This window comes from Aythya fuligula, chromosome 3 (genome assembly GCF_009819795.1).
Source record: "Aythya fuligula isolate bAytFul2 chromosome 3, bAytFul2.pri, whole genome shotgun sequence".
Classification (NCBI taxonomy): Eukaryota; Metazoa; Chordata; class Aves; order Anseriformes; family Anatidae; genus Aythya; species Aythya fuligula.
The window spans coordinates 447,743-470,962 of record NC_045561.1 but is presented as its reverse complement, the minus strand read 5'-3'; the positions used below and the strand labels follow the sequence as shown (position 1 = coordinate 470,962).

The 23,220-nt window shown below is 38.0% G+C and overlaps 1 protein-coding gene across 1 annotated transcript in view; it reads right to left on the bottom strand.

Moving 5' to 3' along the window:
• The window catches only part of CFAP61 (cilia and flagella associated protein 61), a 104,124-nt gene that overhangs the window by 53,875 nt on the left and 27,029 nt on the right, over nucleotides 1–23,220 (bottom strand). The window contains exons 13-17 of the mRNA XM_032183662.1: nucleotides 20,456–20,582; nucleotides 19,909–19,986; nucleotides 18,505–18,711; nucleotides 15,670–15,819; nucleotides 597–724 (exon numbers count right to left, since the gene is read on the bottom strand). Of these exons, the coding sequence (XP_032039553.1) occupies nucleotides 597–724; nucleotides 15,670–15,819; nucleotides 18,505–18,711; nucleotides 19,909–19,986; nucleotides 20,456–20,582 (690 nt within the window). The remainder of the gene's footprint in view (nucleotides 1–596; nucleotides 725–15,669; nucleotides 15,820–18,504; nucleotides 18,712–19,908; nucleotides 19,987–20,455; nucleotides 20,583–23,220) is intronic.

Genomic DNA, 23,220 nt, shown 5'->3' with positions numbered 1-23,220 from the left:
CTCAAAACAAACACCTCATCAGAATCAGAGGTATTCTACTTCGCCTTTTAGGTGATGGGTACATCTCATGAGGGTACATCTCAACAAGCTCGTGTTAGGCATCCTGCACAGCTCTGGAAACAACACCATGAGGTAGGAGAATGGAGGGATTCAGACAGTGATTTGTGGTTCCAATAGGCAGAACTAGCTTTAACAATCAATAGTGCTTTGTAGCACATGTGAAGGGCTATGGACTTAATCTCTACCTACAGTGGTTTTGTATAAGACTAATGGTCAAAGTGATTGTAAGTATGTGGAACTCGCATTTTTGGTGGGCTTTTTTTTTGAGGATCTACATGTATCCTTGCAAGTACTTCTGAATTCCACAGTTAGTCAGGGTGGAGACACTAACGTCTCTACATTTTCAAATTACAGGCTCAGAACTTTAACAGCTTCTACTTGGATACAGAGTCAAAGCATGTCTACACTTTTTTTTTTCTCCCCCTTTTTTTTGACTAAAAAAGCAGCTTGAAATGATTTTTAAATGGAAGAAGCAAACCCCTTCAAACAAAAGTAATGTATTCTTCTCAGTAAAGGAAATAAAATTAAAAACTTACCAAAAAACAAGCGTTTCTAGAAATGAGATTCCAACATCAGATGCACCAACCACCACAATTCTACTGTTGATGGACGTTTTAGATTCTGTTATTAACTTTCGATTTATGTGGTTCAAAGAGTAACTCAGCTGTACACAACAACAACCAAAAAAAAAAAAAAAAAAAAAAAAAAGATGACATAGTGACATAGATAAACATTAAAAATAACTGGAAAAGTCTGCTAAGAATTATTAAGGCATCAGCACTGTCCTGCCTTGCACTCATACAAAACTTACAGGTCATTGACATGACTATCATCATGATATTCCCATGGACACCACAAGATAATACAGTAGATAAAAGGTACTAAAAATGGTGAAATGTATGCATCTTTAATAGGTCACAAAATTAGTAGAGCTTGATGTTCTGGCTTCTCTTTAAAAAGACACTATAAAGTCTTGTAAGGTTTAAAAATACTGTCTCTTCTAGAATTTACCACCACTTAGTTAACTCCTGGGGCACATATTTACATCATGCTAATATCATTTTTTTTTACCTTTTGGAGCAATTTTTACTCCTGCTGTTTCATTTATGGAAATGCTTTTACTTGTAAAATCATTAAGAAGCTGTGTCTTGAATGCCTTCGTTTTCAATGTGCTAGCTAAATACACAATCTCTTTCAAAATATACATATATATTATTAAATACAGAACAACCTTCTCAGTTTTCTTTCTCCTAATGCATACACATGTAATGCATACATGGTTAAGACAATAAATTTCAGGTATTTTCATTGTAACTGTTTCTTTAGACCTCCTGAACTAACTGAAAGATTAACAAAAATATAAGAGAGTCAAGAGGCAACATTGCATTTGACTTTTATTTTTTCTGCCCCAAACTATATTTAGTTTTCAAATTTTTGATGAAAGACAGGGAAACACTTTCCAACTTACAGCACATCTCTACTTTTTTTCTTTTGTATTGCTTTGGGTTATATACCTTCACATTTCACAGACTGAATAATTATAGATTTATGGATGCACTGAAGGGAGAAATAGAAAACCAGGCTACTTTGTCAGCCACTTCTCTTATATGTTTCTGCAGTGTCACTTAAAGAGGAAGCAATGTAGGACTTCTGACAGGTTTTCCTCTATTACTAGTGGGATACATCAGGTTAATAAAATTAAGCCCTCTAAAATCCTCCTATAAAATTACAGTAGAAATATTTGCTATATATTAGTCGACAGAGTAACTCAACATATGAAGAATAAGTACTTTATCTTAAAGCCGTGGCAATGACATTGGCCTTTTCAAGAAGAATATGGCATACTGAGATCCCCAGGCAATCTGTTATGCTATGTCTTTGCAGTGGTGACCTACAGATGAGATTTCAGCAGTCTCGCTACAGAAGCTGTATACCACACTAGAGTGTTCTGCCACATCTTAAGGCAAAATTATGGGTCAACTATTTGCAAACCATCATCACTTTAGAGGAAACAACTTAAGACAAGGCAATTAAATGTGTTCTTTGGGCAGGCAACTTTTCCTTTTTTTTTTTTTTTTTTTTTTTTACTGCCAGATAAATGGTCTTCTGGCTGTAGTTCTTCACAGTGCAATGATGACATCCAGTGGTGAGCTAGATTCATCTCTGAGATGAGTAGGCTGAACTCCACTGAGAAAATTCCAGAAGATACCTTAGAAAGTATACTGGACCACTGTCCTGCTTAATGGGGAAGTTGGCAGTGCAAAGCTTGACACGTGCCCGCAGTCTCAGCCAGCCCCACACCGAAGAGCCATAGCCAAGTCTGAGCATGTAATGGCTGCAGTGCTGCCCAAGCTGACGATATGTAGGGCATCCACAGCTTTCTGTGATCCAGTGCAACTTTCTAATCCAAAGCCTGTGCTTTCTAACATGGTTAAACACTCTTTACAGCAGGGTTTGCCAATAAGAAGAGTTTGATCATAAATGAAGATATAACACTTCCACATTTCAGAAACTGAACAAACATTATATATCTCACTGAAAACATGTCGTTGTTAAAGATTTTCAGAAACAAGAATAGATGAAAATTATTAGTGCAGATAAAAGCATTGCTTAAAACAAAACTTGTGCTATGCTTTTATAGCATACGAAATGGGTAAGCCCTGACTGCAACGCCTAGCATTATTCTGCAAGGGCTGAGATGGAGATCTCATGGCACCACAAATACATGCTGAGGGTGCTGTGTGTTCAGACCCTGGAGTCTGTGAATTCTGCAGTCAGGAGCAATGAAAGGCTTTTTTTATTTTATTTTATTTTTAGCTGTACACATATTAGCAAATTTCTAAAAAAGCAACACCTTCTGAAGGAAAAATTATCAGTGATGCTTTTGCTGAAGCATGGCTTTTAACAAATTCAATAAAATGGTAAGAAGAACATGAAGAGAAACTTCTAATGTGTCTAATCAACCAAAATAACTAGACAGGAATGTTGGCCACTAATAGGATAAACCCAAAAGACCTTACAGCAATGCCAAGTTCAAACATCTTCCACTGCAGTGCTGTTTTTTTTTGTTGTTGTCGTTGTCATTTTTTGTTTTGTTTTTTAATGCACTCCAACAAAGAAATATAAAGCAGTAATACGATTTTCTAGGGAAGAGTTGTATCTAATTTATGAAATGGCTTCTGTATCAATGATACAAAGGCAGCATATGAGTAGAATATAACCGTTTTTGTTTGCCACACAATGGTCCTAATACCAACAGCTGTCATGCTTCAGAAATCACCTTTCTAACGGCTAAGTACACTAAATGACCCCAGGGAGTAAGGAATTAGGTGGATTGGTCCCATAATACCACCTTATTTTAACAAAATGTCAGGACAAATGACTACATATGTTCCCCAGAGGAACAATCAGACATCATAATTGATAGGTCAATAGCAAAATCTAACTTGTTTACTTTGTATCGGATTTATTAAATAAAAAAAAATCATTAACTAATGTGAAGCAAAAAACAATTATTGCCATTGTTAGAAAAGGCACACATAGCTCAGAGAAAAGTATTTTCTTTGATTATCAAAATGAGATTTGATTTTTTTTTAATTTATTTTTTTCCCTTCTACTCTCTTATCTGACAGGCTCTGCCATTGCACCACCTGTCACATTGCTTCCACCTGGGAAGGCAGAGCGCCCACCTATGGCTTCAATTCCAGCTGCTGATAAAGGCGACTTCTCTTGATTAGCCCATGGGGGATATGTCTCCATGTAGACCATCAGTGCCATCCACTTAGAGGCCTTCAAACTTTACTTACATTAAAAATGCATATGCATTTCTCACAATGCGCCACTGAAAACACAAATCCTGCATGTAAATCATGTCTTACTCATCATCGCATAGTATATGTTCCAGAAGAAGAAATTTTACAGAATTAAAAAAAAATCACACATCCTTCTCCACTAAGTAAGCAGTGAAAAAAATAGTAATTTGGTTTTAGCGAACACGTTTGTATGCACTTTTTCCTCTCCACTTCCAAAGCAGGTGAAGCAGCATCATACATCCACAAGGCACATGCAGATCTCTCATCTGGGTAGCCACCCCGTTTGCCTAGTGCCTGGGAATGCATTAATTGTACATTTACTCACAGTATACAATGGTAGTACAAACTCAGATAGAGAGTATTTTGTAGTTTCTTTTAGTTCTCTTTTTAAGCAATGGGCCCTGGACTATTTGTAAGATATATACAAGTATTTATTGCTATTGTTTTTAAAATAGGTTTGGTTTTATATTAAATTCCACCTTCATTTAAACAGAAACAATGGAAACCAAACAAACAAGAATGAAAAGAAATTGGACAGGGCTTTGACAGAAAAGGAGCAGTGGGATATTCTGAATTGGGTATTGGTAAATACATCCTAGTAAAACATCCCAAGTGTGTCAAGGAGAGCTATTGCAGCCACTGCTAGACCCGTTCGTGCAAAGACTCCATAAAGCTGCAGAGATTGGACTTGATTTTATTACACACTGAGCACTTGGGCCTTATCCAGCTGAAAACAATCAAGTGTTTGCTAAATGTTAAGTATGTGAGAGTGCCACTGTACTCAGAAGGCCTGACTCTTGAGTTCAGGGCACTACTAGGTAAGCGTGGAACTGACTCACTTGTGTGTTCGGCACCTTTACAGACCCTTTATTAGTCCTGGAGGTAACAGTGCACCACCTGGGGAGGCCTCCAGCAAGGAGCACCTTCTAGCACTGTTTTCTGTGATTTCACACCTATATGCAAAGCTTTTGTTTTAACTGAGCACTTGCTACTGAGAAATCTGAATGACAGGTACTGCCATGCAGGATCTACTTAACTTGAAGTCTGCTACTTTAAAAAGCATCAGAAGGGGTAAAAACAATCAACAAACCTGTTCCTGGACCAGTGCTGAGATCAGCAACAGTGGCAGGCAAACAAGAGAGTGAACAAACAGACCTGTTTTAATTTCAAGCTCCATTTGATTCACAAGAAAAACAAACAAAGAAAACAACAACAACAACAATGCAGTCTGAATAACTTTTTAATTTTAACTGTTTTTTTTTTTTTTAAGAAGAACCTTTCTTTAGTAACTCAGTTTTACCAACCAGATAAAATGTAGCCATTATTTAACATTTTTCATGCACAGCCCTCAAAAGGCGTTTATGAATGAAGTCAGTATTATTACATCAGTCTTCATATGAGGAAACTCTGATCTTCAGCTTCTAGAAAAACCACAAATTATACATTCATGATCATTCCTATGACAATCCCTATGACTCCCTATGAAACCAGGGATTCACTGTCAAACTCCAAAGAGCAGCAAAAGAGAGCAGATATGGACACCTTTAATATCCTTGCAGAACCACTGTTACCATGGTAAGAAACTGTTCTTTTTTTCCTTTTAGTGTTAACATTTGGCCAGTTAATTAACATTAACTCTTTGTCCAACCCCAAGAGGATTGGGCACTTGCATGAAGATCTCATGATTGCTGCTCAGCTTAAAAGAACAAATGACTAAACTCTAAACATTGCCTTTTTCAAAGAGAGTTCAGTTCTCCCCCATGTTGGTTGAAGAAAGTGATGTGCAGGAAGGCACAGGAACTGCAGCAGAGCCACTCAAGTGCGTAAAGTGGGTTTGCAAGTGGGCAAAGCATACAGCTGGCTCTCAGAGTTAGTTTCCTCAGATTTTAAGATAAAGAAATCAGCTTTACAGAGGTCAATGCTCATCTGTTGTTTTGAGAAAGTCACTAATGCTCTGCTGGCAATTCTTGCTTCCCAGTTCATCTTTGTCTACTTATTTTTATCCCACAAGTGTTTGGAGGGGAGAGGAGAAGCAGGCAATAAAATGGAAACATTATTTTTGACAAGATTAACAAAAACACAAAAAATGTAGCAACATTTAGGAGCCTCAGCCTGAAATACCTTCCAGATATTATATAGTTGGACTCAAAGCACAAATGTGGAAATACAGGAGGGGCTGGACTAGATGGCTTACAATTCCGTATGCCAAATTTATATAAACCATCAAAGGTCTATTGCACATAACATCAAGAAGCTATATTGATTTTCTCCAAGGAAGGCTCTAGCTGTGCCTGAAGCTACAGCAGCAAAACCAGAGCTCGCAATAACAATGTAGATGCTACTGATGCAGTGCTGGAAGGTTCTCTCCTTGTCCTGCTTTTTGAAAATCCTTGCAAAGAGCTGACCTCTGTAGCTCAAGTCCATACAACAGAGAAGTGCAGACAGCCAGTCACTGGATAAAGGACTCCAATGAGAATGCTCTGACTGTACACAGCTTGCACAGAAACACCGAACCAAGTCAAGAATCCTAGCAGTTTGAAGTACTCTGGAAACAGCAACTGGATTGGACGCTGGGCCAATGTGTAGGGGCGGGTAAATTACTGCACACAGCTCATCAGTGCTGTTGGTTATCCCAATGTCTCATTGCAGATGCCACCAATAATCCCTCAGTCATCTGCCAAGAAGAACAACCGATGCCTCCATCTTGCACACAAACCCAGCATCTACATGTATGAAGGCTTGCAGTGCTGACAGCAGCCCCACAGACCGTCCTCTTAATTGACAGCACTTCCCCCCAGTGGAAGCATGAGTGATGCAGCACACATCCCAAGGCTGCACTGCATCTCTCCGAGCTGCTGACTGTGTGGCATCCATGGAGCCCTACCTGCTGCATTCCTGCAGTGGACACTGTGCCCTGGCAGTGCCACTGGGCTCCCAGCACCTCAAGGTACTGCCAAGAGCAGCAGCTCAGGTGGCACCGTCATGCCCCAAAACTCTCCCAGGTTGCACGATACTGGCGGGCACACAGTGCCAGGCTGCTGCAAGCACACAGCCACAGACTTGGCACTGCTGCCCAGGAGGACAGGGATGGCACTGAGCCCTCTGCTGCTCATCGGCATGGAGATGGCTCTGCTCTGGAGAGGCAGAGGCACTTCGGGGAGACGCCATGGAAACCATTCTGCTGGACACCTTCCTGGCACTTGCACCATGCTGGCAGTTGCAGTGGGTACCAGCAGCTTCCCGGTGCGCACCTTTGTGCCATGCTCGGTAGTGCTGGTGATAAGTAGCGCTGGGGTGCCCAAGAAAGCAAACTTTCATCTGCATTTTCCCTGTGGCCCACATGCCTCCTGGCAGGGGTAAGAGCAGGCCTGCTCTTGCAGCACAACTCTGCTTTTCCACTGATCAGCTCCCCTGAATGACATACCTTCCCCTAAAGAATGCAATTAATCCATAACCAGTAACAGTTTCTTGCCTTCTCATCAGGGAAGAATAGCCATAGTTTCTCTATTTGTACCATTTAGTGTACCAGATGCCCCAGGCACAACTGCAAGAAAGCTAAACAAGTGCTTCAGATTTTCTGGTGACTGTATCCGCAATTCAGCTGGTGCAAACCACCTCAGAAATTGAGCATCCAGGAGCTCCTGCCTCACCATGATCCTGCAACAGTGACCCTGAGAAAGTCATAACGTACACCTTTAAAGCAGGCAGATGCTAAATAACAAAGTTTTCTTTTATCAGCCTAAGACTGCAATAAAATGCTAATTGAAAAACATGAAAAACGCGTGTCAAATAATTTAGATGTTGAAAATTACCGTAGAGAATAGTTTGCAATAACCATGTTACCAATACAATTAATTTTGGTAACTGACATCTTTAAACAAGTTACTTGAACAAATTTCTAAGACATCTGAACACTAGTACAATAGCCAACCCAGCTTTCATTGCTAATCTTACAGTCCTTGATTTCCAAGTGTTTTCTTTACCGTGCATTTCACAGAATCACAGAATAACAGAATCACAGAATTTTCTAGGTTGGAAGAGACCTCAAGGTCATCGAGTCCAACCTCTGACCTAACGCTAACAGTCCCCACTAAACCATTTCCCTAAGCTCTACATCTAAACGTCTTTTAAAGACCTCCAGGGATGGTGACTCCACCACTTCCCTGGGCAGCCTGTTCCAGTGCCTCACAACCCTTTCAGTGAAGAAGTTCTTCTTTTCCATAGGGAAAAGGCAGAAGTTTCTTTCCAAATCCTGGTCCCACAAGCAGGTCCCTGAAGCTTGGTCCTGATCATTACTCTGCACCAAAATCAGAGCTGTGGCGCTCTGCCCTCCTTCTCTGCACAGAGAAGGCTGGAGCCCAAAGGGTCAAAAGAACAAGCAAACGCTTCCCAAGTATCAGAAGTGACAGAATTCCTCAAATCCTGCTTTTAGTGGCATAATTATCAAACATCTACTAAGTCACTCCAACTCCAAGGTAAATACAGTAGATTGCAAATGTAGTCATTTTAAAACAAAACTAATTTGTTACTGGTAATTTCACAAGAGAAGTTAGAGTCTAACAGTCTGAACCAAAGCCATTTAAAATTAATGGGATAACAGTCATTTATTCAAATTGGCTCTAAACATAAATGGATATGGAAAAATACTTTCCTGCACTAGGACCAAGGTCTCAGCCACAGACCATTATTAACTTAAACGTTTCCTTAACTTCTTGTTTGTGTTTTTGTTTGTTTGTTTGTTTTTAATTATTTTATTATGTATTTTATTTGTACATAGTTCTTGTGCCACCACAATGCACATCGACTGTATTACCTTCACGTAGAATAAACAAAGTAAATTAAAATCAAGATTTACCTATAAACAGCAAAATTATAGGCAACTGAAAATACCACTACTCTTTCCAGACCTTACAATGTGTTTTTTTTTTTTCCGCAAGACAGGACTTTCTTAAGCTTTGATTTTAAGCAAATCCTGCTTCACCTCTCTGTTTATAAACTGTAAAAGCTGAACATCCCTGACAGGACCTCACGGTAAAAATTTGTCACTGATGGCTGGCTCGGGAGGGTTTCCCTCCGGGGATTTCTCTTTAGAAAATAAATAATATGGCTGCTAATAACAGGTACCACTAGAAAACCACCACAGCACATCATAACTTCCACGATACCCATCTCAAAACAGGACTGTATATGCTCTTGGAAGGGAGAAGGCAGAATCATCTCTGTCCGTCAGACCTACTCCACACACAGGCTCAAGGCACATAGGTAGATTTTTCCTGAAGTACCAAGTTCATTGAAGAATGTAAAACATGTATAAAATTAAGAGCTTTAAAACATAAAATCTAAAAGACAGGCAAGCATCACATTTCACACTGAAAATAATAAACATAATTACTAACAGTATGAGGATACAAGGGGAGATTGATTCACAGCTTACTGCAGTAGAGTCATATTTTAGTGACAACAGCTGTGGTTCTTCATTTTGTAATAATCAACATTACCTTTCTTTGAGAAAAAAACATCTATTTCCCTCCTTGCAAATTGCAATTATACCACTTTCAAAGTCTTTGGAAATGTTTTGAAACAGCTTGAAAACAAGTCTGACCTGTTTTTAAGCAGAAATTACTATTTTAGTTAGCTGCAAATGTCATTAACACCTGTATAGCACTGACATCATGCTTTCAAAATAAAGATAGGTCACCTTACTTTTAATTTCACACATGCACATAAGTGGTAAACATTCAGAGCATTCCTGTTAATGATGCCATCTGGTGCCTCCCATAATTGTGTAATACTCAGCCTTCCAAACAAGATGTAATGGCAGCAATACACAAAACCCACTGACATTTACAGTAAGGAAATTTATTATCAGCCATCAATTCAGAATGGCTGTGTTTGCACGACTATTGGTGCTATAAAAATCATCACCTTCACCGAGCAAGTGGAGGTACAATAAATAATGGATTTTAATCCATGCATATGCTACAACAGCATTAAAAATTCATTACTCAGGCACAATAGCATCTTAAGCAACAGTTACTTCTTTAAAAATTAATACTACTTCCCTGTTTAAATGAAAACTACATGCCAAGCCTTTGTTTTTAATATCAACATGTTCACATACAAATTATATCATGTAGGAATGATTGTATTTTTACTTCGATCCATCAATCTTAACATTTAAAAAGCAGGGAATTCTCTTGCCCATTTTACTTAAGCTTTTTTTTTTTTTTTTTTCTACATTAATTCTCTTTTATCTTAACAGAGGCTTACTGATTTAAAAAACAACAAACAACTTTCATGTTTTAGCCACTTTTAATATATTCCACTGCCTCACTTCAATCTACATAGAACAAACTGAGCCAAAATGAAATTTCCTATCGTTACAGATTTTCTATGAAGTCAAAATACATTTTAGGGGAGGGCAGACAGCTATAACGTAAAATAGCAACAACAGTTTTTCTTAACCACTTTTAGTAATTCAGTGCACTTTCGATTTTTTTACTGAATAATGTTGAAGAGAAGGCATTCACAGAACTATGGCTAACTTTTTCTGTGGTGGGATGCAGCATCAAACCCACTGCTGTACAGGTAATCTTCCCCCTAGTCATTTCCTGGACATCAATCCAGGCACCCTGGCAACACTCAACCCTTGAACAAGTTCACAGTGGACTAGCTCTGCAAGCTCAAGTCTGGCTTGAGCACCTCACTCCATGCTTTTGCCTGTCACTCCTTCACCTATTACTTCTTGCCCCAGTTTAGACATTTCCTTTAACGCACCTGTAGCATGACTTGAGAAGTACAAAATTACCCGAGAAAGATTTATTGTGTGTGTTATTTTAAAATAGATTTATACAATGCTGTGTAGACTTCCACAACATTCAATTGTTCTTCCTTCTTTTTATAAGCTATAGCACAAGAAACAATTCTGAACTGTGCAATAAAACCTGACAGCTTGAATGATACCATGAAATAAAAACATATATAATAAACCCAATAGCATGAATAATAATGATAGGGCAGAAACAAGAAAATAATTTGACAGATGTGTGACATTTTTGTTCTTCGCTGTGGATCAGTTATTCTTGTTAATTATATCACCTATTCTTCCCTTTTATTGATAATTACATGAAGCAGATGGATAACAGAATGCTCCCAGATGGTGAGAAAGCAAACAAGTTTACAAATTGTTTATTTATGAAGATATCATTAAAAATTATTTCATTATCTACAGTTTTCTACTCCACCAACAAGTACAGGCACCTTAAAGGCCAGCAGCACTTCATAAGATATTTAGTATTCTGCTGTAACCAACTGCTTTTTAACATAAATGACTGAAATGACTGACAGATGTGCAAAACACAATAATAATCTGTTTTAACACTGTGGGAATTAAGATTTTGAATCTTTGGATCTTCTGCCAATTGGCGCTTCAATGCTGTTTACTGATTTAGAAAACAAAAAATCAGAGATTTCTTTTTGATTTGGGACAGCTGTAGAAAGTGTTTGATCTAATGAGCAGACAGGAGTTTTTTCAGGTCTGTGTCATGAAACTCTATAGCTTGGCAGATGTATGGCCTGATGCAATTTTGAGCTAATATGTGGAACCTCTGATATGCTTGCTAGAGAAGTGCAGGCTTAACAGGCATTTCAAAGTCTGGATACTTCCAGGACTAAATGCAAATAAGACCATTAACAATAGCACCATTCCAGAGGGCTGCAGCAGGAGACTGGGAAGCATAAGGCTGCCCCCCCTCTGTGCCTTCTCAGTAAATCCTCACCTGATTTATCCCAATCTCTTCCGTAAAGGGATGCAAGATAGAGTTTTGCAGGATCAGACAGAAAATCAGCAGCAAAAGGTATTTGCCATCTCAAGGAATGCAGTAAAAACACACACTGTCATTAGTGACTATTACAGGAAGATGTTACTATGGTCATAAGAATCTTTAGCCCTTTAGGAAATGGACAGGCACTGCTTGGGAAGTGTCAGGTCTTCTGAAGCACAAGACAAAGCAGTACAGAGTCGTGATTTAGGAACAACAGTGAAAAAAACAGTGCTTGCCTTAAAACCAGTGCAAGGCTTTAATAACAAGGACAAGAATCAGAGAAGAGGAACAGAGTGTCTAAAGACTATATTTCTTCAGAGTCACAGCCATTTTAACCATGAGCAAAGAGGCAACACAGGCCAAAGCCTGTCTCAAACTAGAAACAATACTGAATGAAAGGACAAGGAGTGAATGGGGTGGCTGGATAATTGCAGTTAAATAGTTGCTTGGTTATTCGTAAGTTATGTTTTCATATGATAAATTTCTGCATTAAAAGCTAATATCTCTATCTTACACCAAGCTCTCTGAGAAAGACTACAGAAGGAAGGACCCATGCTGTCATAAACACCATAAAACCCAGTTCATTCTGCTTGCTAAAAACAGGTGTGAGCAGGCCAGGAGTCCATGCGGAGTAGCACATAGGGTTTTCCTCTTCTCTCTTTTTCCAGACTCTGGAGTAGACTAGAGCTTTGACAGAGGGATTAGGGGAGCAAGTTATTACAGACAAAAAAACAACTTCTGGTGCTCATCTGTCTATGACAACTGATCCAGACCTGCAGGAAAACCACCTCTCTTCTGCACAGTCACAATCCATCTGGACTGGCAACACGTGGGAAATAGCTGAGGGCAAAGCTTTCCTGATTTAGATCACTGCTTTGGCTTCTGGCTTTGGAGGAAGGAAACAGGGAAGAGAGTCCTTGCAGGTCCTCTTTATCTGTACTTGGTCACTGTTTACAAGTGAATCTCGTCAAGGTCACAAGCAGGCTGGAATGTATTAAAGAAAGACACAAATTGATTGAGCCCCCAGGCTCCCACTGTGTACTCTCTCTATGATACTAAGTTACAAATGGCCTACAGAGATATATATGCACAAATCAAGAGCTGTGCTCAGACACCGAATGGCTGAGCTGCTGAGCCCCAAGCTGTTACTGGTGAAAAATAAATTTTGCAGCAAGAAAAGGAGAGAGACAGCTTTAAAAAAGGCTGGGACAAGAGGAGGGCAAAAAGCTGCAAAAGCAGTAGATGAGAAGCAGATGTTGATGGCTAGATATCAAGGGGCATCTTGTGGGTGTCAAAGCAAGAATTTCATTACAATTATCTCCATCTTAACAGAGATACTCAAGCGATTAATTAGGAAAGGCAGAATTTTCAAGAAAGAATTGAAAAAGAATTGAAAAAATAATTTTCAAATGAAAATTCTACATTTTCAAAATTGACTTAAATTACAACACAGAGATTGTAAATGCCATGTGAAAAAACTGCCAACATTGCAGAGCTACCTAAAACAGGAATTGCAAGTCCTTCAGCTTTCAGGAACAAAGTGGGCTTGCACTAATTTGAGAAATAAGTGGGTTTTGTTTGTTTGTTTGCTTGCTTGTTTGTTTTAACATAATAAGAAAAAGACACCTCAATTAAAAGAAGCTTAGCAAGCCAGAAGAAACATGTGAAAAGGACAGGTGGAGCTGTCTCAACTACTTGGAAGCCCTGCTTGCCCAACAGTTTTAAGACCCTGCAAGTTCCTGCCCGTATCTACACAACAGCTTGGGAAAGATCTTGTTTAAAACCATCCTGACAAAGATGGTAAATGACATTTTCTCCTTGCTGTCATTAAGGTGCTTGCCTCAGAAAGTTTCCTACTCCAGCCTCTTCTGCCTTTCATTTTCCCCTCTTTCTTCTCCACACTTTCCTTCCAACATTCTTTTTCATTTCCCTTTCACTTCACTTTATAGCCTGCTAGCATCTCTCTTCCATGGCCAAAATGTGTCTCGTTATTTTTAGAGGTTGATATTCTTAACCTTTCCATTTGGCAGAGTTAATCTATCAAGGAGTTATATGTAGTATCTTGCTCCTTGCAACAGGAATTGTGCCTTTCTGTCTACAGAGTGCCTGAGCACACCTTTTGATTGCTAAAATAATGTAGAGGTATAATAATACTGTGACTGCTGAAAGCTAATATACTAATTTTATAAAAATACACATAGTTTTATTTGCAACTTAGCTGCAGGATTTTGCAGGGAAGAGTAGGATTATTGATTTGCATCAATCTTCCTTTCTGCAACATTAAAGACAGGGCAAATGCCTTATGCCTGGCTACTTGCCAGAGCTAACAAAATATCCAAGATCTGAAAGCAGCAACAGCTTTTTACTTATACTAGCATATGCAGTTCCCCAAGGTAGGTTACCTCTTAAATTATGAAGCTTTCCCAACCAATGCTGACCAGAGGTCATTTCTTTCACTCAACAGAAGAGTCAGTTTAGCTTTGTACGGTTTCACATTCTTGGTATTTCAGAAAACTAGAGACAGCAGTACAGGCCTAGTTTTATCCTCAAGTTACTGCCTAGGGATCAACCCCAGATGTCAGTTTTGGTAGAACACAGTCTGTCAAAAATCTATAATTAATGCTGGTGCATATGCACAGATACTTACACAGTGCTAACTTTTTTTTCCCCCAGCAAAACTTTGCTAGTGAAATCCTTGTGTGTTTTACTCGACATAAATTTATTAAACATTGGAGATTTTAAACAATTATCTCACTATCTGCAACTCTCAGAAATGCTCAGAAAGAACCCAGGAATGGAACAGACACCAGTTTGCAAATCTCTTAGAAATTGGAGGTCTGTAATTTTCTATCTCAAATAAAAACACTAAGATGAGCTCTTCTAGTAGGAGTAACAGCACACTTTAAAGATAAAATAGGAAGGAGTTTAAAAAAGAAGGGTTAGATAGTTTATTCTGTATAGAAGAGGAAGGTAAGGATGTACATGCTGAGGGAAAGACTTTGTTCAACAAAGCCAATCTCAATTCAATGGGCTCAGCCATGCTCTGGATTTTGCCTTGCCAATTGCTGCCTAATTAAGAGTTTTGAATGCCAAAAATTACTGACTAACTGCGAAAAGGACAGCACTAAAAATATTATATGGGAATCCATCTCAGCCAACTGGAAGGTAGTAGACAGACATAAAGCTCTCTAATTATGTTTCTTTAGTAAATTACAGCCACCTACTGAGAGTATCTATCACTAATTGTTTTTTTCCACAGTATTTCAGCTTTACTAGTTATTCTTGTGAGGAGCCTCTTCACATCATATTTTAGTTATTTAAAACTATAAGATAGCATGAAGTGTAAGTTATTTAACCAATGACATTTTAAGAGACTTGAATTTCAGAAACTCTGTAGGGACCCTCTGTAAGGACTGTATGAGTCCTACATAAGTAAAAACTGTTTGGTAGTGAAAAGAAACTTTTTATTTGCTGTTAAATTATTCCTGGTATTTTGAAGCATTTTTGAAGGTACCCTATGCATTGAAGAAAACTGACTTTGGGATTGATAAAAAAAAAAATGATATAAGAAATTTCTACAGAAATTGTCAGAAGCATAAAACTATTTTTGCACTTGGAGAGCATAATACATAAATAAACTTACCACGAAGCGGGAATAAATAGTAAGTCAGAACATTTAAAATGTGTTATGAGTCTGAAAGTACCATCGTGGAAAAATATTGGTAAAACATAAGCATGCATTAGTAGGTAAATGTAATAGTTCAGTGATTGCTGGTTGCAATATGTTTTAAATTCAAGCTTAGAAGAAGTGATGGTAGTGCAGAAGCAGAGCTGAGATTGTAAAGGTACGGACACCATGTTCAATGTAATTAAGAAGCAACCTATCAACATGAAGTTGGTAATGCCATCCCATCTGCCAAACCCTGCATTAGCTGGCACTACGCCTCTTGTCTGCTACTGCTTCTGTTACCCACCTGATCCTTGGAGACCTGCTCTGATGGAGCGTTTATGCCAAGCTCTTCCGGAGGATAGACAATCTGTCGTCTTGGTCGCACGGGAACCATGTAATGAAGGGCAGATGTCAGGGAATGGGCACGGGGATTCTGAAACTGAAAGACAGAGATCTATATTTCAGTAGAGAGAATGTCAGATCAGTGCATCACAGATGTCTCTTGTATGGCTTTGCAAATACAAAATTCTTAGGTCTGTTGGCTAAATCTGAGAGAAAAATCAGTAAATAAACAAACATACTCAGAGCAGAGGAATGAATTGCAGATAATTCCTGACACTAATGAAGATAATTATGAGAGTAATTACATTACTATCTCTGTGGGAATGACAGATAAACAAGTGGTTTGGTTTATGGGATTATTCAGCACAAGTATTTTCCCCAGGAGGATATTTTTCTCTACAGTGATCATGAATCAGCTTGATTTGACCTCATTAAGCTATGTTATCTACTTACTGCTAACCTTTGCTTGTTTGGCAGAGAACGGTTATGAATTTATACAAAAATTCTATACCAACTAAAATGTCAATTTCATACAAGTGATAAATGTTAATAAACTGGCATAAACTTGAAGTGAATGAAAACCCTAATGTTAATGTGACTAGCATGGATCATTAGATGTAGCTTTATTCCATCTATTATGGTATGACTAGCTCCATCATAACTTATGACATGAAAAGGAAAAAAAGAAAAGAATTACAGGAAATAGAGAACGACCATTAATTCAAACTAAATTACACTGAAGTACCATTCCATCCACAAAGATCGAAAAAAATGTTACTACACTGAGAACTGAGTAAAATACCACTTCTACTGATTATTAGAAAGCAATGATGAGCTAAAGTAACTTAAAGAAACTCTAACCTGGAAATAGACCAAACTGGAATTATTAGTATGATTAATGTCTCCTTCTATCCACTGCCATTAAACTGCATTTTTGTAAGTGCCTCTGAAGAACTTGAGAACCTAATGTTATACAAGGATATTGGTTTCTCAAGAGAGAAACCAATAGTTCTTCATAGAACTCCACAAAAGTGCACATTGGAGAAGCAGAAAAATACACCCTTCTGAAAATGGCCCCGTCCAACTCGTAAAAATTCCTATGTTAAAAAAGGTGACAATTCCAAAACCACATAAGTCAGAGGACTGAATTCATCTCAGTCGCCATCTAAAAGCTTGGAGCTTAGTCCAGCTAGCCACGCAGACACCCCTCAGAGCTGAAGAAAGAGGTGAGCATCTCCAGAGGGCAATTCTTACTGTCCTAAGATTGGTAGCTATGATCGATAGATGAACTGCCCTCTGCACACACTGTGTTTTCTCAGTTAATTCTGCAAGGAGCCTACGTGATTTGGCTGGACCAGATACTAGCCGTAGATGGCTGCACACAAATGCATTGACATGATTGTAAAGTTTACTTTGTGCTCCCTTTTTCTTGCCTGACATGAGACTGATAACAAAACAGACATGTGGGTATTTTTAGAAGAATCTTTTCTTCTGCTTCCACAAATTATGTTCTTGGAAATTAATCTTCTCATCCATGATTAGGTTCTTATTTTTCTTCTGTAGCACTTGCAGAAACACGTTTGTTTTCAGTAACAATGAGGTGCCTAGATCCTCCTGAGTTTTGATGAAAGTCTGAAGTATCTAAATCACTTTCGAAGTGTTCTTATAAACCACTTGGATGTTGTTTTGATACTTTTCCCTTGCACATGCTCATGTTGTACAATGCTCAGTGACATAATTCCTTTTTTCTTTCCTGTCCCCCAATTCATTCTGAATCTTAACAAATAGGAGTACTTCTCAAAACTCATTGTGTAGCTGAGTAGCTGTATGTGAGACAGCACAACTCAATTTGGTTCTAGTAATAAACTATGACAAGAAATATAAATTGTTAAATATAAAGGTGATATATGTGCACTATACCTTGTCATTTAATATTTGCTTGGTAACTGATATGCAAATGACAAAGATATGTCAGATGTATTTGCTTATTGAAAGCAATTAAACAGAAAACTCACTTGATGAGTTGCGACAGTTCTTTGTTTGTACAAAGTTGAAACTACACATCCAACCTAGGGGCAAGAAATGAACTCAAACTACAGCTTTTAACTCAAAGAGTCCTACTTAGGCAGGACTGGGAATACTGAATGCTTGCTACCTCATCCTGTAACAGATCTAATGGGAAAGGACAATAAAGGGCAGAAACTTGACCATAAGTACTACAGTATATTTAATGGAAGGGGCTCATACAACAAATACGAGAACCTATGTGGGTAAGAAGCAGGATGTACATCACTCAGAAACAATGAGGAAGTAGCAAACAAATTATTCTTCTACTGTGCTGCACCCAGGGCAACATACTAACGTGTGTAACTTTAGGCATCTAACCACATTTAGAGGACAGTTGCCCTAGGATCCTCTAAATTTGATAGAAAAACAGACACTCACAAAGACTCACTCATCTCAGAAGAAGCCACCCCCTAAGAAGAGCTCCTCTCTCTTAACAGCCTAGGTAAAGAGCCATGGACAAGTACACACCAAACTTGTGGTCCTCCACATACTTCCTGAAGATACTGAGGAAGTCATGACTTGTGTGCACTGCTAACAGCACTACAGACTAGGCCTGCTATGCAACAGATTTGTCCGTGAATGCAGGTTATGTAGCACAAGAAAACAAAGTACAATTTGCTCCAGGTTGCTAAGACAATTCCTGTTCAAAGTCAGTCATAGAAGCAAAAAGAACAAAGTGAGCAAAGGTGACAATTTTTCATATGTAAAATGCAAACAACTTCCTTATTACCTTGGCCTCTGTATACTGTGGATAAATAGGGTAGTAAAGAGAAGATTTGTGGGCTAAGCGAAGAATCTCCTTCAAAAAGTGTTTGGTATAGTGATGAAATATTGGATTTAAGGCAAAGTGGTTAAGATGTCCGTGTTCCTCTTGCTCGTGGTGGTTAAAATGAATAAAGTCTTCAATATTGTAATGTGATCGAATATACTCAATATCCTGGAAAGTAAGAAACTGGAAATCAGCAGTGATGAAACAGCTACATCCACAGTATTTTAGCAAGAGCCAATGAGTTGCTTTTTATCAATTAAGGAATTAAATAAGAATACCAAAATGAATCACAGAATGACAGAATTGAAGTGTTTGGAAGGGACCTCAAGAGATCATCAGGTCCAACCCCCCTGCCAAAGCAGGTTCCCTAGAGCAGGTTGCCCAGGTAGGCGCCCAGATGGGCCTTGAATATCTCCAGAGAAGAAGACTCCACAACCACCCTGGACAGCCTGTTCCAGTGAAAATGAAGAGCCTTTAAGGATTATTCTCAATTGAAAAGCACATTGACTGAACACATTTTTATTGGAAATCTTTTAATTGTATCAAAAACTACTATTCTATTTGTCCACCTTCATTTACAGGGAATGCATATTTGACCCCTTCACAACAACTGCTGATAAAGGTTAATGGACATTCATGGGGGAAAAACAAAACAAAACAAAAAATCTTATTATAGATTATAATCTTATAATCTTATTATAGATTATAGATCTTTCTTGTTGAAAGATCTTGTTGAAAGATCTTTCTTGTTGAAAGATCTATACCTTTTCAATAATAGCAGAAGTCCATAAAACTAAGCATTAAAGAACTTTTTTTTTTACTTTCCAAGAATAATGTGCAACTTTATCTTTTTTTGGTACTCCATTAGAGCATATGTTTTTTGCTCATTTGTTTTATAGTCAAGTGCAATTTATAAACTACTGTTGGGAAAAGAAGTTAAGAAAGGAAATCTAGAAGGACAGCTGCTACTCTTTGCAGTATGCTTAGCAAAACTGCTCACTGACTTTGGATACTGGGGGCAAAATAAGTAATTCCAAACACCTGGAGGCAGAATGGCTTTATGCTAAAGAACCAAAACAGGATGCAGGAGGCATACTTTCAGAACCCATCAAACAATTTCTTGCAAATAACGGGATAATATTTTTTTCATCTGCATGTCAATCATAGTCCATGAGAAGGGAAATAATACAGTTTACATAGGAAAGAGATAGAAAGCTTAGAGAAGCATTATTTTTCACATGTATTTTCTGTTAGGTACATGTATAGTGACAAGCACAGAACTCAGCCCTTGTTGCTGAGTGCTCACTGTTACTATTTTCATACAACACAAACATAGCAAATGGGGAAAATATAAATAGAATTTACCATTTCATCTCTAATGACTGAAATGCCAACAATTTGATCCAAAACTTCTGCTATGAATGCTTGTACAGGGGTCCCATCCTGAAAGGCAACAGCAACATAAACATAGGCACATTTTGTCCATGTAGTGTGTTCCAGCAAGCAAAAATATTCTGATGTTCCCTACTGCTTCCTAAGCATATGTCTGGTTGTGTTATGGGAAGGAGAAATAGGCCCCTATCATGTCACAAAACACGTGTTACATGAACACATGTTCATCATGCAGTCAGATGTACATGCAAGAAAACCAACAATGGAAATCAGGCTGTGGGTGGCCAACAACAACAAAGTATCCATCCTGCTTCTGTCTCAGCATTTGCAGAATCACCAGAAAAAGGGGCAGTTGATCTAGTCCACAGATCAGATTAATCATCAAGTCAGGCTGAATACAGCCTATACCAACTGCTGGTACTGACACAGTACACCTGTTTAGGAGTAACAGAATAAATTCTTGATGTATTTATCTCTATTTATCCATTCTATTGTAAATGCATTTGCAGCAAATACTCACTGGTTCCCTGCGAGCCGAAGTAAATATCTTTAAGTCATTCAATATACTTTCATTCAAGCTAAGGGTTTTAATAAGCATTTTGACACCAGGTATATCATTTGTTGTTGCTCTTCTTACAGTAAAGGATCTATTAAAAAAGAAAAAAAGTAGAAGTTTGCTCTGTTACAAGTTAAAGGCTACAGTTATCACACATGTGAAGATGTCTTTCTTCTATAAGCACTAAATATGTCTTTTCATAGCCGAAATTGGCTGCAACATGACAGTTGTTCCAAATGCATATATTAAATTTTATTGTGTAGTAACAGGAAAGATCACACACCATCTGCATAAAACAACTCAGGAATGCTGCTTTAATTGATACTAAACACTTAAATCCCAATTGCACAAAGCAAAGACTAGCCATAGCTGTAACCACAAGGTATCATGTGTTCCTGAGACTAAAAGCCAGAGACAAGAAGTAAGGAATCTTTAAAAATAAAAATAGAATCCATTAATATACAAGCATGGGAAAAAAAAAAGGGGGTGGGGGGAGAAAAAAAATAAGTAGAGCCAACTGTTATCTTCAGATATAGAACAAAAGAAAGGCAGAAATATCAATACAACACAGGAATTTCTCCAATAAACACCAAATGACTAACACTTGTGTTGGGCCTCAATTCTTCAAACAGTTATACGTGAGGATAAATTTACACAAATAAAATGCCTCTGCTAAACATAAAATTGCCAATTACTAATCACGTGACGGTGACACGGTATAAAAATGTTTATGCAACGTACCATGTTCCAACAGTTTTTTTGTGCAAAAAACACCAACATGTTAACTACAGACAGGAATACCCTGGCACCTAACTAGTTCACACACTTGGTTATAAAACATGTTCCCACACAAAAACGAAAAAATTTACTTCACAGTAACCATCTACAGCAGTTGAGAAATTATTGTTATCTTTTAAAGGCATCAACCCTTCATGGTTAAACAAGATGCACATGCAATTAAGACTTACGGAGTGCTGTCCAAGGAACTCAATTAAAACTTAATTTCCAAGAATTAAGATCTTTTACCCACAGTTTACAAAAGCCTGCAATTCATGTAGTATAATTTCCATTCCTGTAGTTCTTGTTTTCAATTTAAACTTGTATGTGCTATTCTTCATCCTAAGTCACATTAATATTGATTTTGTGGAATATGGTTCTAATATCAGTTCTAGTAATTTTAAAAATATATACCTACCTAATATATGATATGTTATGGCAAATTTCACAGCTCGATCTCATGGAATACTTTCAACTCAATTATTTGAGTGCTCAAAAGCATACAATACATTTGATTACTGCATTCTGTAAGAAACCCTGCAGCTGGCATCCAAATTACAAATTAATCCTGAATTTCTAAGTGAGCTTTGGGTCAGTTTCCACACTTGTTAACACATTTCCACAGACAGTTAATTGCAAGATGAAACAAGTGATGAGGATAATGGCCAGCAAGACCAGCAATCTGGTTAACTCTTCAACCTGTGAGCACTCTATCTCCCTGCCACTCTAGTGTGCCCATGGTTTGAGTTATTCCCCCTCCAATGGCCAAGAGAAAGCGATTGGGCCAGTCATGAACTACATTTTTAGCATTAGAAAAAATAGAACACATAAAAAATGAAAATTGTTTTAAAAATAAAATAAATATATAAATAATGAAACATCCAGATCCACTATCAATATGAAAGAATAGAAAGGACTATCCAAGGTTTGGGCTCATTTCTCTTCCAGCAAAGAATTAGCTCACTTTAGATGCCCAGTTCCTTTGACTGCTCAGAAGCCAGTATACTATTATTATTATTATGCCTTTTAGTGAAAATTGAAGGAAAGTACCCATTAAGCAGTTCAGCCTATGCCTTCTCATCTGTTATTTTTTCTCCTTCACTGTTAAGTAGTAGACCTATACTTCCATTTGCTGCACTCTTGCTTTTTGTGTACTTAACACTTTTTCTTACTCCTCTTACAACCTTTGCTAATCAGTATCTCATTTTGTGCCTGTGCCTCTTCTGATTTTGCCCTTTCATGTCTTCACATTCCCACCTTCTTACCCCTGTTTTCCTTTTAATCCATTTTATGTGATGTCCTTTTCACTCACATGCCTTTTGAAAGCTTTTGGTGCAAGTATAATATATTGATCTTTTACTTTTTCATAATTTTTTTTCTTCCCTCTTCCCGAAGGGAGTATCTACTGTTGTACACCAAGTTGTGCACAGAAACTTTCTAAAAGCTTCACCTCGTTTCTTCCACACCTCTTCTGATCCTAAACCTCACCTAGAGTCTATTTTTTCCTTTCCAGCACAGCTGCAGGAAAGCTGGAAAATGCTACTAATGACACTATTCTGTTGTCATGGAAAGACTGGTATGACTTGGAATATGCACAATTTAATCAGAATGTTAAGGTCTTTTAAAAACCTTGATAACGAGTTTAATTTTGAACAAAATCGCAAAAGGACTCATGACTACCAATCCTACTGCTGGATTACTGAACAGCTGTGACTGAGATTAACAGGAATTACTCCAGTGGCTTTATCTTTGTCCAGCTGGATTCTTACACAATACACAGAAGCCAAATTTCATCTCATGGTAAAAGGCTTCTGCATATGTCCAAGAGTAGCTGGCCAGTTCCTGCAGAGACTATTTGTATACCATCAGTGGTGATTTCGTATGCAACTAAAGCAGAATTATTTCTCTGAAATCACAGAGTATTTAGCTACATTAATAAGAAACAAAAGGAA